At 37.9% G+C, this 14,985-nt stretch overlaps 2 protein-coding genes across 2 annotated transcripts; one reads left to right on the plus strand and one right to left on the minus strand.

The window, feature by feature from the left end:
* Window positions 1-1,832: 1,832 nt before the first annotated feature.
* On the plus strand, window positions 1,833-8,057 carry LOC128005939 (beta-hexosaminidase subunit beta). Its single transcript, XM_052592706.1, has 14 exons — window positions 1,833-2,134; window positions 2,276-2,424; window positions 2,716-2,781; window positions 3,127-3,173; window positions 3,309-3,419; window positions 3,788-3,889; window positions 4,302-4,434; window positions 4,739-4,919; window positions 5,176-5,262; window positions 5,410-5,482; window positions 5,818-5,992; window positions 7,044-7,134; window positions 7,333-7,437; window positions 7,929-8,057. The coding sequence occupies exons 1-14, from the start codon at window positions 1,893-1,895 to the stop codon at window positions 7,990-7,992; spliced, it is 1,626 nt and encodes a 541-aa protein (XP_052448666.1). The 5' UTR covers window positions 1,833-1,892; the 3' UTR covers window positions 7,993-8,057.
* A 264-nt stretch (window positions 8,058-8,321) lies between these two features.
* On the minus strand, window positions 8,322-14,985 carry LOC128005907 (ribosome-releasing factor 2, mitochondrial). Its single transcript, XM_052592704.1, has 20 exons — window positions 14,661-14,985; window positions 14,254-14,335; window positions 14,118-14,163; window positions 13,777-13,874; window positions 13,393-13,518; window positions 13,124-13,212; window positions 12,796-12,884; window positions 12,619-12,679; window positions 12,357-12,542; window positions 12,025-12,105; window positions 11,796-11,944; window positions 11,559-11,699; window positions 11,171-11,270; window positions 10,865-11,054; window positions 10,712-10,788; window positions 10,035-10,173; window positions 9,427-9,606; window positions 9,186-9,301; window positions 8,920-9,102; window positions 8,322-8,719 (listed from the first exon to the last, which is right to left on the minus strand). Exons 1-20 carry the CDS (start codon window positions 14,694-14,696, stop codon window positions 8,591-8,593), a joined length of 2,298 nt encoding a protein of 765 aa, XP_052448664.1. The 5' UTR covers window positions 14,697-14,985; the 3' UTR covers window positions 8,322-8,590.

Raw genomic sequence — 14,985 nt, forward strand, 5'->3', positions numbered from 1 at the left:
AAACGCCCTTGACATGTGTAGATGATTTAAATGTCTACATTTTGAATAAAAATGTGTTCCAAAACATTTGAAAAAAAAAAAAAATAAATAAATAAATAAATAAAATAATTCTACCAAATTCTACCAAGTAGAAGTATGTGGCTACTGTGCCCCTAGTATGCTTCCTTTCTAAGTTTGTGGAGCTATACATTTAAGTCTATTTAATGCTGTCTGTTGTCGGGCTCCGTGAGAAAAATATCACTGGATTATTTCAATTAATGGCAAAATTAATGTTTTGAACTGTAAACTGATAGTCTAGTGCAGGGTTATTCAAATCTTGGCCTGGAGGGTCAGTGCACTGCAGAGCTTAGCTCCAACCCGGATCAAACCCTACCTGTGATTTTCTAATGATCCCAAACACATTGATTTACAGGCTTTAAATCAATCAATTAAAATTACAGGTGTTTGATTAGGGTTGGAGCTCAAGTCTGCAGTGCACTGGTCCTCCAGGACAATATTTGAATAACCTTGGTCTAGTGTCACAGTCTGTGAGATATGGTTCTTTGCATTAGTATGAAACACAAGGAAGCGCCACCTAGAGGACGCACCACACACACACACACACACACACACACACACACACACAAACGCGCCAGTGAGTAGCTCTGTAACTGGTCTGCGTTTCTCAAAAGAATATTTGGTCAAACTAGTTCTTAAGTCACTGTCTTAACATAGAGGATAAGTTTATGCAACTGGCCCCTGGTGTCACTGTAATATATACCCCAAGCAAGACATTTTAATTTCTCTTTTTGAGGTTTAAATAAGTAAAGAACGACTGAACTTAAGTGTAAGGTTTGAGGCGTTTCTAATTTTATGGGTGTTTTCAATTTAATGTACCTAGGGAGGGCTTTAAATAGTAGCCACTATTGTACGGAGGAAAAAAACTAGATGTTAAAAACTATTCATTTTCTTTCAATTATAATTTCACATTAGAAAATAGTATATCAATTATATCTACAACAACAACAAATAATGCTTGACAAAGCCTAAAACAAAATTGGTGATCACACATATTTGAAAATGTCCATGGAATACTTGGTACATTTATGTTCAAAATTCGATACCTTTAGGTCTAAAATTAATCATAATAATTATTATTATTTTTGGGGGCTGTTCAAAGTGATTTTTGTATGTTCAAGGTGCTTCTTTCTGAACAATTACAGACAAATATGTGAAGAAAAAGAAACCACATTTGTGCTTTAGTAGGTTATAATATGAGGTTGTAATTTTAGCATGATGATTAGATTAGATTATGATATCTGTGAGGTGAAGTGATGTGTGGCCAAGTATGACCAATACTCGGAATTTGTGTTCTGCATTTAAACCATCCGAGTGCACACACACAGCAGTGAGTAGTGAACACACACACACACACACACCTGAAGCAGTGGCCTTTTAGGCAGTGCATTAAACACTGCCTAAGTCAAATCTGGGTCAGCTCACCCCACTCTCCCCTAGTATTCGAGAAATATGCCTTTAGCTATCAGTCATGCTATTATAATGTTTTTATTTCGTGATATGTTTGGAATATATGCAGTCTGCTCCTGTTTTGATCGTAAGTGTTGAAACCTGGAACAATTGTTCAGGTCAGATCGTTTGCCTAAGCCACTTGTTTTGCAAGTTATCTAGGCATTGACCTTCATTGTCCTCGAGACAAATCTACAGATAACGGATGAGGTTTGGTAATCATAATCTGTGCAATTCACTTAAGACTTCGAGGAGGTGTGGCGTCTCGGTAGGTCCCATGACTTGAGTTGAGGTAAACACCGCCCCGAATTCAAAGCACAATATCCACACTCCTCCGCTCGAACTAAAAGCAGAAGTCCGCTGCCCGCACGGCGCTCAACACAGCCATGTATGCTCTGCTCAAATTTGCGCCGCTGTTTTTGGCGGTAGCCGTCTGCAACGGGTGGCTCTTCGGCGACTTTGTTGTAAAGCAGAAAGAGGTGGATGAAATAGCTCTCTGGCCGCTACCGCAGAAGTTCCAGTCGTCCGCCGTCGCTTTTAAACTCAGCCCTGCCAGATTTCAAATCGTCCACTCGAAACAGTCCTCCGCCGGACCGAGCTGCAGTCTACTCGAGAATGCGTTTCGCAGGTATGAACTGCACAGTCCCTTATTCATATTTGTGCAGGTATTGTGCTATAAAAGAGACTAACGTTTAGCTTTAACAAGTGTGCTCCGTGTCAGGATCCGTAAACAGGATCCATTTGGCTTCAACTGACCTTTGCTTTGCAGATATTTTGAATACATGTTTGGCGACCTGAAGAAGCCCGAGAAGAGCCGAAAGAAAGTGTATGATTCCGATCTCGTGGAGCTTCAGGTTTGGGTCACGTCAGCTGATCCGGAGTGTGACGGTTTCCCGAGTCTGCAAACCGACGAGTCATGTGAGTATTTCCCTTCCGCTTTTGTGTAACCTCAATGATCTCTAATCCAATGAACGATCGGCTAATCCAATAATTGACATCTAATCGGGTTAACGTATTAACGTGATTCCAGAGCTCTTTTTAGATGTAGTAACATTTGACTCATGCAAATTTGCTAACAGTTTTTCTACTTCATAGAAACCGCAACTGAATAGTCACTTCTTCATTTATATGTAATTCAAACTGTGGGCTTGAGCCTGTGAATTCATTGGTTTCGTGTGAATTGTGTCAAGTGTTGCTCTCTTTGTGTAGATGCGCTGTCGATTGATGAACCCTCAGCTGTGCTGAAAGCTGCTAATGTATGGGGAGCTTTGCGAGGTAAGCCGAACTTCTCAATGGAGCTGTACAATAAAGGCAGTAAACAAGCTCCCATTTATATTTCCCCTTTGAACACACACACATATTAAAACAGCTATTTTAAATTAGAACAGTATTTTCAATTTCAGTACAATGTTACTGTTTTTACTGTATTAGAAATTAATTTCCATTTTTATCAGTGGCGTTGTCCTTTCCTAAAAATGTGAAGTGTTGTTTCAAAGCTTGATTTTGTGCCATCCTGCCTTAAGAGAAAAAAAACTGCAGTATTTATCATATCTATATACTGTAACATGCTTTCGTAACTCATGATTTCATCAGAGAGTAACTTCCTCATATTGTTGTAAGGACTGGAAACATTCAGCCAGCTGGTCTATGAAGATGATTATGGAGTCGTAAGTTTGAAGCAGACCCTTATTTTGATTGTTGCACTTGATTGAGGCTTTAAATATTAACACTTTCCATCAATGTACTCTATGTACAATAAGCTCTTCTAAAATCAAAACATATATATATTTTAATTTCATCAGAACAACATCAATAAGACAGAAATATCAGATTTCCCACGGTTTGCCCATCGGGGGATACTCCTGGACTCGTCTCGCCACTTCCTGCCACTCAAAGTCATTTTGGCCAATTTGGTGAGCTGAAATCATGTTTTATAATGATAGGCTTTACTTAAACACATGCATTAATGCTCAGTTTCCTTATTAGAAGACTTGTCTGCTAAATAGCTCAAGGAACTTATTTTACTTGAGACTGGAAAGTCAAGTTTGTTATGTTCATTGATGACACAGGACAAAATGACGCTCATCACAAGGTTTGTCTGGAAAAAACTGCAGTCAGTGAACAGTGGTGATATAAAGCTTCGACCTAGAATTAAACTCGAGTCACATGATCATAACAGGGGATGTATGTGCAAAGACCATCCAAGGTTTCTTTTTTGTTGTTGGTTTTGAAATGCTTTTCATCCCACAGCATTCAGTAATAAAATGTCTAATTTTGACAGGAAGCTATGGCGATGAACAAGTTTAATGTATTTCACTGGCACATTGTGGACGATCAGTCGTTTCCTTACATGAGCCGTACCTTCCCCGAGTTAAGTCAGAAGGTGAGTATGTGAAGCCCTTGACTTTGTTTTAGATCCAAGCTATGCAGAATATGAAATGGTAGAATTACATGATCACTAAGGGTGATGGCCAACATCATGTAAACAGAAGAACTCAAGTAGGCATATCAAGCTATAGTTACACTGCAACAAATGCAACAAAGCTTGCTTTTAAAAATAGTTCCTTTTTCTCATATACTACTTTTGTTATTTGCTGCATTGGAAGCGTAAGGTAAGGCATGAAGTTTTACCACAAAATGATTATACCACTGTAGTACATTGTGTAATTTCCTTTAGTGTCGAGATTTCACCTCTAAACCAAACAATTAGGTCATAGAACTTCTGAAGTCTAACTTGGAAAGTGTTTATCATTGAGTACTGATCATGTTTTTCCTGTTTGTTTTGTGATTGACAGGGAGCCTATCACCCATTCACGCATGTGTACACTCCATCTGATGTGAAGATGGTCATCGAGTTTGCCCGAATGAGGGGGATCCGTGTCATCCCTGAGTTTGACACCCCAGGACACACAGAGTCATGGGGCAACGGTCAGTTGGTGGACTTGATACATGACCGCTTTATATATTTTTTTGGTTTAGTCTAATTTAAGGCTGGAATACACTGCACAACTTTGAAAATCTTTTTAAAATACTAGGCTTCTTGCACTACTGATGACATTTAGTGAAAACAGACATAATAAACATGCCTTATTGCTAGGAGACCAATATAAAGAAGTTGTGTAGAGTACTCTAGCCTTAACTGAAGTCTTGTTGGTTTGAACATTTCACATTTAAACTGCAGGTACTGATTAATGTGACAAATGTTTTCTCTCTCGTTCGCTCTTTCCTTTAGGCATAAAGGATCTGCTAACACCTTGTTACCGTGGCTCTAGTCCTTCAGGAACATTTGGGCCGGTGAACCCCATCCTAAACTCCTCTTATGAATTCATGACACAGTTTTTTAAAGAGATCAGCACAGTCTTCCCTGATGCCTACATACACCTGGGGGGAGACGAGGTTGACTTCAGTTGCTGGTAAGAAAAAAGGAGCTTTGTTTCCCTTAATATTATAATGGCAATAATCTTATCTCATATATCACGTTCTTTTATCACAAAATTATTTGATAAAAAAATACTGAAACTGGACATTGAGTGTCTATACAGAATGAAAAAAAAAAAAGTTAGTTTCTAACTGAAAATGACAGCCTACTGTGCAAGGGCATGTTTTGTTTCTCTTTCTGTATTTGATTTAGTTAAGGCTATGCTTTCATTCCACTTATTGTTTCTGTAGGGCGTCCAATCCTGATATTCAGAAGTTTATGGCGCAGCAGGGCTTTGGCACAGACTACAGGAAACTGGAGTCGTTCTACATTCAAAGGTAAGAGCGTTAATATAGTCAAGAAATAAACCTATTGTGCTCTTACAGTATAAGTTACAGATAATAATTATATTTTTTTCCCCAGAAGAATATAACTGTAAGTGAAAATATAAATGTCATTTTGTATTATTCATGTTTGGAAAACAGATTACTTGATATTGTGGCTGCTACCAATAAAGGCTACATGGTGTGGCAGGAAGTGTTTGATAATGGAGTGAAGGTAAGGATCAGCTCTTCTTATCTGTGCTGATGGGCTTGTGCTGTTGGGAAGTAATGTAAATCCATAAATGTTATATTACGGGCATGATGTTATTTTCAAAGTTACCACATTTTATACACAAATGAAGACAATTTTTCAGGTCCAAAATGCTTTGTGACTTCAAATCAAAGCCTCATCTACTTTTCTTTTAACCTTCCTAATCACAAATAGCTTGACTTGCATGCTTGCCTTTTCACAAGCCACTGCTAACACACCACTAAATTGCCATATGAATAAAATACCTCCCCAAAAAACTAATTGATCAGGGCACATGATGTGCTTTATGCATGTTCCAGCTGAAGGATGACACTGTGGTGGAGGTGTGGATGGGGAACAAGATGGAGGAGGAGCTACAGAATGTGACTCGGGCAGGATTTACAACCATTCTATCTGCCCCTTGGTACCTGGACTACATTAGCTATGGACAGGACTGGCAACGCTACTACAAAGTTGAGCCACTCAATTTCCCTGGTCAGTTTCTTAATTTTTATTTTAATTTAGCAGCACTAGTTCACTACTCTAGTGGTTTAAAACCCAGTCATTTAGAAACTCTAGTTATTCATTGTTCACACATGTATTGACCATTGAATTATGTTTGATTGGTTTTGATATGCCTGGTTGGCAACTTGGGGTTAAAGTCAGTTTTAGAGTTTCAATCAAATATGTGACCCTGGACCACAAAACCAGTCTTAAGCCGCTGGAATATATTTGTACCAATAGGCAAAAATGCATTTTACGGGTCAAAATTATTGACTTTTTTTTTCTTTATGCCAAAAACCATTAGGAGATAAAGTAAAGATCATGTTCCATGAAGATATTTTGTAAATTTCCTATTGTAAATATATTAAAGCTTAATTTTTGTGTAGTAATATGCATTGCTAAGAAATTAATTTGGACCACTTTAAAGGTGATTTTATCAATATTTAGCTTTTATTTATTTTTTTGAACCCTTAGATTCAAGATTTTTAAATAATTGTATATCGACCAAATCCTAACGAACCATACATCAATGGAAAGCTTACTTATTCAGCTTTCAGATGATGTGTAAACTTCAATTTTGAAAAAAAATCCAGGGTCATGTATGGTTGTTAATAACCTTTTCAATCACTATACTTTTTGTTACATTTCAACCTGGTTTTTGCCCTGAAAAAAAGTCATGTAAGTTATGACATATATTCTCACTTTTTCAATTTATCATCAGTTTTTTTTTTTTTTTTTTTTTTTTTTTTGGGTCCAAAGCTGTCATGGCAATGACATTGTCAGGGACCTATTTGGATATGCAAACAAACATGCTTGTCATGTGACTATGGAACTTTGCACACACTGACAGTTACGTGTCTATTCAGTCTCAAACAGTTTAAATGGTTTGCTTTGTCTGCAGGTATTCAGATATAGGAGTGTTCGACACACAGATCGGACTCAAACAGGATCAGCTCTTTGCTTTCAGGGACCGCTTTTAGTACAATGTTGTTTAAAATGTTTTGTTTTTTTGTTTATCACTTGTGACTTATTTTTCCCACAGGCACAGACGCACAGAAGAAGCTGGTGATTGGTGGAGAGGCTTGTCTTTGGGGAGAGTATGTGGATGCTACCAACCTCACTCCTCGACTCTGGTATGATATTACTCAACTGTACCAACAACACCAAGACAAACCATTATACATGTCGTGTAATATTGCTACTAACAAGTGGTTAATTAACTGCATCTCCTATCTTATAAATATATAAAGTTAGGAGCTTGTGCCAAAACCGAAACCAAACCTAGTATTTACTTGGAATTATGTAAATTAACCGTTTTTGTGCCATTGCAGGCCAAGAGCCAGTGCTGTCGCTGAGAGGTTATGGAGCGATAAAAGTGTGACAGACGTGGGTAATGCCTATAATCGTCTGGTCCAGCATCGCTGCCGCATGGTCAAGTGAGTTAAACTGTGACAATGGCAAATTCATTAATGCAGTGGTTCTGTGAACCCCATTCTCTGCACATTTTGCATGTCTCTCTTGTTCAGTTCAATTCACGAGCTGATGATCTGAATCAGGTTTGTTAAATAAGGGATACATGCAAACTGTGCAGAGCAGTGGGTCCCCAGGACTCTGAGAACCAGTGCATTAATGCAATTTCACCTTATTTGATTAATACATTTTACAACATACCTTTTCAGTTATTCATTTATGTAAGAATTATGATGCTCAGCAGTGGAGTGACCTCACTAAACTTTAATGTCCTTTACTTTTGTTTAATTATAGATTTATTTATTATAATATTATTTTTCTTCTGGGTTGGTTGGGGGGGTTTGAAAATGTAAAAAGTATTTAATAGTCTTAGTAAAAATAATTGAATTTGCTTTTGCAGATAACATTTGTACTGGCATATTTTTGATATTTTTCCCTTTTTTTTTTTCACCATCAGGAGAGGCATACCTGCAGAACCTCTATTTGTTGGCCACTGCCGTCAAGAATACAGGGGTCAATGAACTTCAACATTCAGCTGACACTAGATAATTAAAGGGAATAAAAGGACAAATTAAAAAAGATAAAACCATGTTATTGATTCCAGTAACTATGATTTGCTGTTGTATGCACTGAGCCAGATACTGGCAGAACTTGTTTTGATTACTGTTTTTTTATTATTATTAATTGTACATCTGGATTTCCTCTGTAGGCTTAAATTTTATAAAATTGTAATGAATGTTCTTGTGAATACATTTTATGGAATTTGAAGTTTTTGAAATGAGGTCTGCTTTTTAATAATTTTCCAAGGCTAGGTTTTTTGTAAGGGTTTAATAAATATTTAAATAAAAGATTTATGATTGCGTTGTTTTATCAAATTATTGGTATATTTTATGTACATGTACACACAAACCAGTAAGCAAGTTCTACCTTACACTGTTCCCTCCATCAGAGAAAAAAAAAATCCCATTAGGTCTCTGGATGTGGCCTGAGCAGGGTATGTCCATATGTAGGCTAGGGTCCAAGATTTATCTTCTAGACCATATGTAAGCAGCCAAATCACAGAGCAATAGAAATTTGTGTCCGTGTAAATGCTCAGTTCAGTTGGTGACAGTTACTGCTTCAAGCCAGTCCAGCCATCTTGTTGAGCAGTATATTCTGGTCCTGAGTGTTCATGGGCTCATAGCTGGATAACTCCAGAGAAAAGGTGGCATTCCCAGAAGTCAAAGTGCGCAGAACGGTTGAGTAGCCCTTGAGGCAAAACAAAAAACATACAATTGGTAATGTGTACATAGTTCCCTTGTTATATTGGAATCATGTGGTGAGAGACTTAAATTTTGACCGTATTATACATGGAGATCATATAATTATCAATGTTACTTGACACAGTAGAATTGTGCTAGTACCTGACACCTTGTGTGTCATTGTAATATTTTTATTGAAAGACTCACCATCATCTCAGCCAAAGGTACTGTACCCAGCAAAACCTTGTTTTCCTGTCGACTTTGGATGTCGCATACAGTACCGCGTCGCTGGGCTACATCTGCTAGCACAGGACTCAGATACTCTTCCCCTACAGTCACTTCTAGAGCCATTACTGGCTCCAAAACCTGCCCCCCAGCCAGCTTCAGAGCCTGAGACAGAAAGACATGGACTCAGATGGGGTAATATACGAGAAAGTGACTGTGAGAAGAGACGCAGGATAGTGTTGGAGTACCTTGAGCATGCAGCGGGACACGCAGGCTGAAACCATGGCTGCAGAAGTGCCTGGCTCCAAACTCACACGCTGGATAACGGTCTTAACTCCCTGTACAGGAAAACCCAGAACAGGACCTGGAAAGGAAGTTGGATTACCAAGGGCATATGGCTGACAAGGACGTCAGATTTGCAGACTCAAATACTGTAGCAGGATGAAATGGATTTAGGCATAAAAGCTCTAAAGCATATGTTTCTGTCACCTTGGAGGTAGGCGCTCTGAACTCCGTTTTCCACAGCTTCTTTGAGAACAGCAGAGAGTGGAGTATTTTCTTCCTCCTCAAAAGCCACGTCACAGGAAGTGCTAGACTCCATCAGAGCATGGACAGCAAGCTCCACAGTGACCACATGCCTCTTGTCTCCCAGAGTACGATCTAACGTGTCTGAAATGATCATACATTCATACTGCTATTTCCTAATACTTGACTACTCAAAATAAATATTGTATTATTTGATATTATAATCCATTTTAGCATTCTTTGTAGAACTATAGGAATGTTGTTTTTGTACAACTTTATTTTATACAAAAATGAAAACATATACCGGTAATCCTACTAACCCCCACCTTTTGAAACTTCACTAAAACAGGGCATGTGACTGATCATATAAGTTGTTTTCATTTTCATTTTATTGTTGAAAGGACAAAGTATACAGTAACCATAAGTCACACTGGACCATAAAACAGTAAAGCAGACAATCAAAACAGATGTCGGGTCATTAAATAAAATAAATAATAATGTTTTTTTTGTAATATGATTTTAACATGAAACATGTTCATTAAACATGAGGGTAGAGTTTGCACTCGCCTCACCTGTGGCAGTCGCTGACTGGAGGATGGTTTCTCTGTAGGCCACCTGCAAGGGTCCCAGGTGAGTTTCGATGTTGTACTCTCTCTTTATACGGTCATGGATGATCTCAATGTGTAGCTCTCCCATGCCACACAGTATCGTCTATGCACATACAAGTGAACGAATACATTGTAGAGCAGGAGTATGATAAACAATTAACATTTTTTTTTCTATCTTTTTCTAATTGCTGCTATGGCACTACTAGGTTACTAGGGTGTTTTGGCCAATTGCTTACTCCCAAAAAACGCTCCCAAATCGATGATAATTTGGTTACTATACAGTAGTCAACATTTGAAGTGGATCAAAAAAGTTCATCAAAGTTGTTCTAAGACGAGCGGGTTTTGATTTTAGGTTTGGATCCACTTCAAATGGTGACTACTGTACATATTCTGGCTTGGGTGCTTAATCTCCTCAACACAATATTCAAGGTATTTGATGTGCGTAGAACAAATGGTGCAGGATGGGTTGTGTGTAACAATGTAATATTTTGTTTAAGACACTTTTTCAAAGCACTAAGCTTAAGCATAAACAAGTAAATACGTGCATGCCTTTGGAAGCACTATTAAACTGAATGTGAACTGCAACGTGTAATAGACAAACCACTCCTTATGATGAAACACTGCGTAAATGACTCCTTTACCTGTCCAGAATCAGGGTCAGTTCTGACTTTCAGACTGGGGTCTTCTCTCTGCAAGCAGTTGAGCGCATGCTCCAGATCTGTTTGACAAATCACACTGAGATTTCAATCACTTTGGAAAATTAATTGCTGAAGACCTATTTACAATGTTCTTACCTGCTAGTTTAGCCAGAGTAGGAGGTTCAATAGAGCAGAAAAACACAGGCTCAGGGACCTCTACCCCTGCAAGAGCCAGACTGCTACTCTCCCTGTGCGAGCTACTCTTGTTCTCCGCTTCGTTCTGAGCCCGCCGCACTGCAGCTGCCGCAGAGGCTTTGGAGGAGACAATGGTGTCGCCTGTCACAGTCTGACTCGAAACACACAAAATGATAGAACACACTTTTTTTCCAGGGTTTATAATGCAGATTTTCTCAGGCTATATAATGCATGAGTTCTATGAGCTGCCAAGAAAGTTGGGTTTACCTGTTTAAGTCCTACTGTGAGCGCAATGTTTCCTGCAGACAAAGAAGGGATTTCTATGTGCTGATCGGCAAAAGGCAAGAGAAGTCGACTCATTCTTTCTCTGGAGTGACAAAAACACAATAGATTGTTTTTGAACGGAACGCTTAAAATAAACTTAATCTGAAATGACATCATTTTAAAATAAATCTTGGGTCATAATGGAAATTCAAGTCAAGAAATTCAAGAATCTGTTGTCAAAACACCACAGTGATTGTCTTTCTTTCCTTTTTTATTAGGTTTTTTTTTTTTTTAAAGGAAATTTTTTCAATTTGCAATGGCATTAGGTCTTTGTAACTGATAACTGCATATAAGTTATACATCAAAAAGTGCAGATTTTCACTGAACCTACGTTCCGTTCCGGTTTATGTTGTACACTGCCGACTGAGCCTTCATGCTTCCTGAATAGATCCTAACAAACACGAGTGGACCCCTCTGTTTGTCATGGACCACTTTGAATGCCAACGCACACAGATCATCCTTATACCAGCGGCTGGACAGACAGGAACACATATACATTTAATCATAACCTGATGATTCTCCTTTAGCAAAATGAGTTGATGAGAGGGCTGAGGCATGGTGTACTCACACCAGGTCATGGTTCCTCTCATTGGGGGCAGGAAGGTAAGCAGTGATGGCGTCCAGCAGAGGTTGAACCCCTTTATTTTTCAGAGAGCTTCCACACAACACAGGCACCCCCTTACGAGCTAATGTCACTCTTCTCACTGCCTCCTGCAACTGGATATTAGATTTCAATTCTGTTTATTCAATAGCCAAATGTATTTGAATCAACAGAGAAAGAAACCTGGAGCACTTACTTTCCCTGCAGGTACTGCATCAAAGTTTTCACTGTACTGTCCCAGCAGCAGCTCCGCAAAATCATCATCTAGATCTGCTACCTGTCCAATTCATACAAAAAAAGATCATATATATATATATATATATATATATATGTTTTCCATACAATTAAAGCCAGTGGAGTCCACACATTTTTCAGAATATCTTTTGTGTTTCACAGAGAAAGTAAATCATACATAAAAGAGAGAAATGATGAATGAAGAGCCTACTGCACTTGAGATGTGGCAAATAACAATCAATGCATTAGTATTTATTCTATGGTTAAAAAATAAAAGAAAAAGAAAAACATCACCTGTTCTATCAAAGTGGCCCTGGCCTCACTGACAGCCTGGAGCACATCTGGCTCATCTGCGGGCTGAAGGGCGCTGGTCTCAAAAGTACAACCATCATGTGTAATTGAGCTCCCCTGCCACGTCATTTTCTGTCTAGTGATCAAGTCCACCAGTCCGGTAAAGCTCTTCCCTGAGCCAATTGGGATCTAAAAATGAAACCAAGTATTCAGAATGGATCTTTTCATTGATAACAGTAGTTGGTTACTATGTTTAAAAGGTTACCTGAAGGAGAACAGGGTTGGCCTTTAGTTTAGTCTTTATGCTGTCTATAGAGTAACTCAGGCTAGAAATGAGAGTGAGATGAAACCTTCATTCAGATCAATAACACATGCACATTTTTGTGTTAATGGATTCTCTAGAGATTCTGAGAAATGAGCTTCAAATGTTTGTGTGTATAACCTGGCTGCAGGCTTGTCCATCTTGTTTAAGAAACACACACATGGGATTTGATGTTTCTGTGCCTGCCGCCACACAGTCATGGTTTGAGCCTGAAATTCACGTCAAAAACACAATAAAAAACTCTATAAAACATACATTATATATATATATATATATATATATATATATATATATATATATATATATATATATTCTTTACAAAAATATTGTGGCTTTACATTACACAAATATTGTGGTATTCTCATTCAAATAAATTAATAATTTGTATACATTAATATAATTCATAATTTACTTATGATTTATCATGTTCACAAATAATCAGTCAAACCTCTACTCCAGCAGAAGCATCAAACACAGCAACTGCTCCATCCAACACTCGTAAAGCTCTCTCAACCTCCAGAGTAAAATCAACATGTCCTGAGAAATGAAAGATAGTTAATTATCATTGTATATAAATAAATAGAAGTTTGAAAGTAAGTAACTGTCTTTATTCTTTTATTTTATTGGTGAGCATTCAAAATTTCTTTACAATTTTTTTTTTCACTGTGTTGTCCCTTGCCCTGCATTGAATACAACACTGTAGGGACACATTTGTACCTGGTGTGTCTATGAGGTTAATCCTGTGATCCTTCCAGTCAAAGGTAACAGCAGCTGACTGAATGGTGATTCCTCTCTCCCTCTCCTGAGCCATGTAATCAGTTACAGTGTCACCATCATCCACATCTAAACAAGACCAATCACACAGACACTTATACCACAGAAAACAAATAGAGCGAGAGAGAGACACACACATACATTTCTCTTTATTTAAGTTTTATAAGTTTTTCATCTTATATTTAATATTAGATAGTTACTTTATGATATTATAGTATAATTTAATATAATACTACTATTTAATACTTATATTATTAATATATCATAATTATATATTATTATTTCAGCTTCATTTTTGATCTACTTATTTTCTAAATGTCCCCTCACCTCCGAGAGCACGTGTGTAGCCAGAGTAGTACAGCATTCTCTCAGTCGTAGTGGTCTTCCCTGCATCTATATGTGCCATGATGCCTATGTTACGAATTCTGGCCAAGAACAAAATATAAACATTCTGCGTTAACAGACCATTAATCTTATATGCTCAAGAGGAAATTGTAAAAATGCACTCAAAAATACCATAGTTTAACTGATCTAGCCACGGTTACAAATCACCCATGGCTTTCTTGCAATTAATTTCTTGCAAGTGTCTTACCAGGAACACCACACCTAAACTGTGGCATGTAGCATGCAAAAACAATACTAGTTTTAAATGGGCCGTCATATCTTACTTTGAGACGTCAGGACTGATCATTGCTTTAAGTGATTTCACCTCATCTAAAAAAAAAAAAAAAGTTGTGAACAGTAAGACACAAATGTAAAACTACACACTATATAACCTTGCAACTATCCACTACTGTCCTTTACCTCGATAAATGCTGTAATTTCTATTTCCCATCAGTCTGCATCTGCATGTCTGTGAACATCTGCTCATCAGGTGTCTGATGCTCTGAAAGGAATGATGCCATGCTGAGTGAGTTCCGTTCTATCATTTACATTACATTTAGTCATTTAGCAGAAGCTTTTAGCCAAAGCGACTTACAACTGAAGTTATACAGTTCTATCATATACAGCTAATTCTGTAAAACACTAACACACGTGTATGAGATGTCTTTAAAATGGTTTCAGAAAACAGTAGTGGCTTTAAACAAGGCTTTAATAAAGTAACCATGGCAATTTGGTGGAAATTACTGTTATCACGGTAAATTGCAGTCAATGACAAATGCCTGTACAACTGATGCATTTAAGATAGACAGTCCACAGCACAAACTTACCCCTCCTAGGATGGGGAACGTTATATTTAAATGCATTTTTGAGTTTGATTACAGAGTTAACGCTTCAGCTGTACAGCACGACACATGACTGCTATGCTTGATCCATGTCACGTTGAGATCAGACTTGACATTTATTTCCTCGTAACGCTTGGACGAAGGGGTCGAATCTCAATGACGACATGATCAAGTAAAAGACATCTAAAGCAAACACGTATAGTTTTCTGTTCCCACTGACAGCATGTTAAACACGGTTAGTAGGTAGTTGTCAAAAGCTGTTCAGAATCATGCCAGTGACATTGTTGTGCACCTGTAAATAGGTCCGCTA

This window comes from Carassius gibelio, chromosome A5 (genome assembly GCF_023724105.1).
Source record: "Carassius gibelio isolate Cgi1373 ecotype wild population from Czech Republic chromosome A5, carGib1.2-hapl.c, whole genome shotgun sequence".
Lineage (NCBI taxonomy): Eukaryota > Metazoa > Chordata > Actinopteri > Cypriniformes > Cyprinidae > Carassius > Carassius gibelio.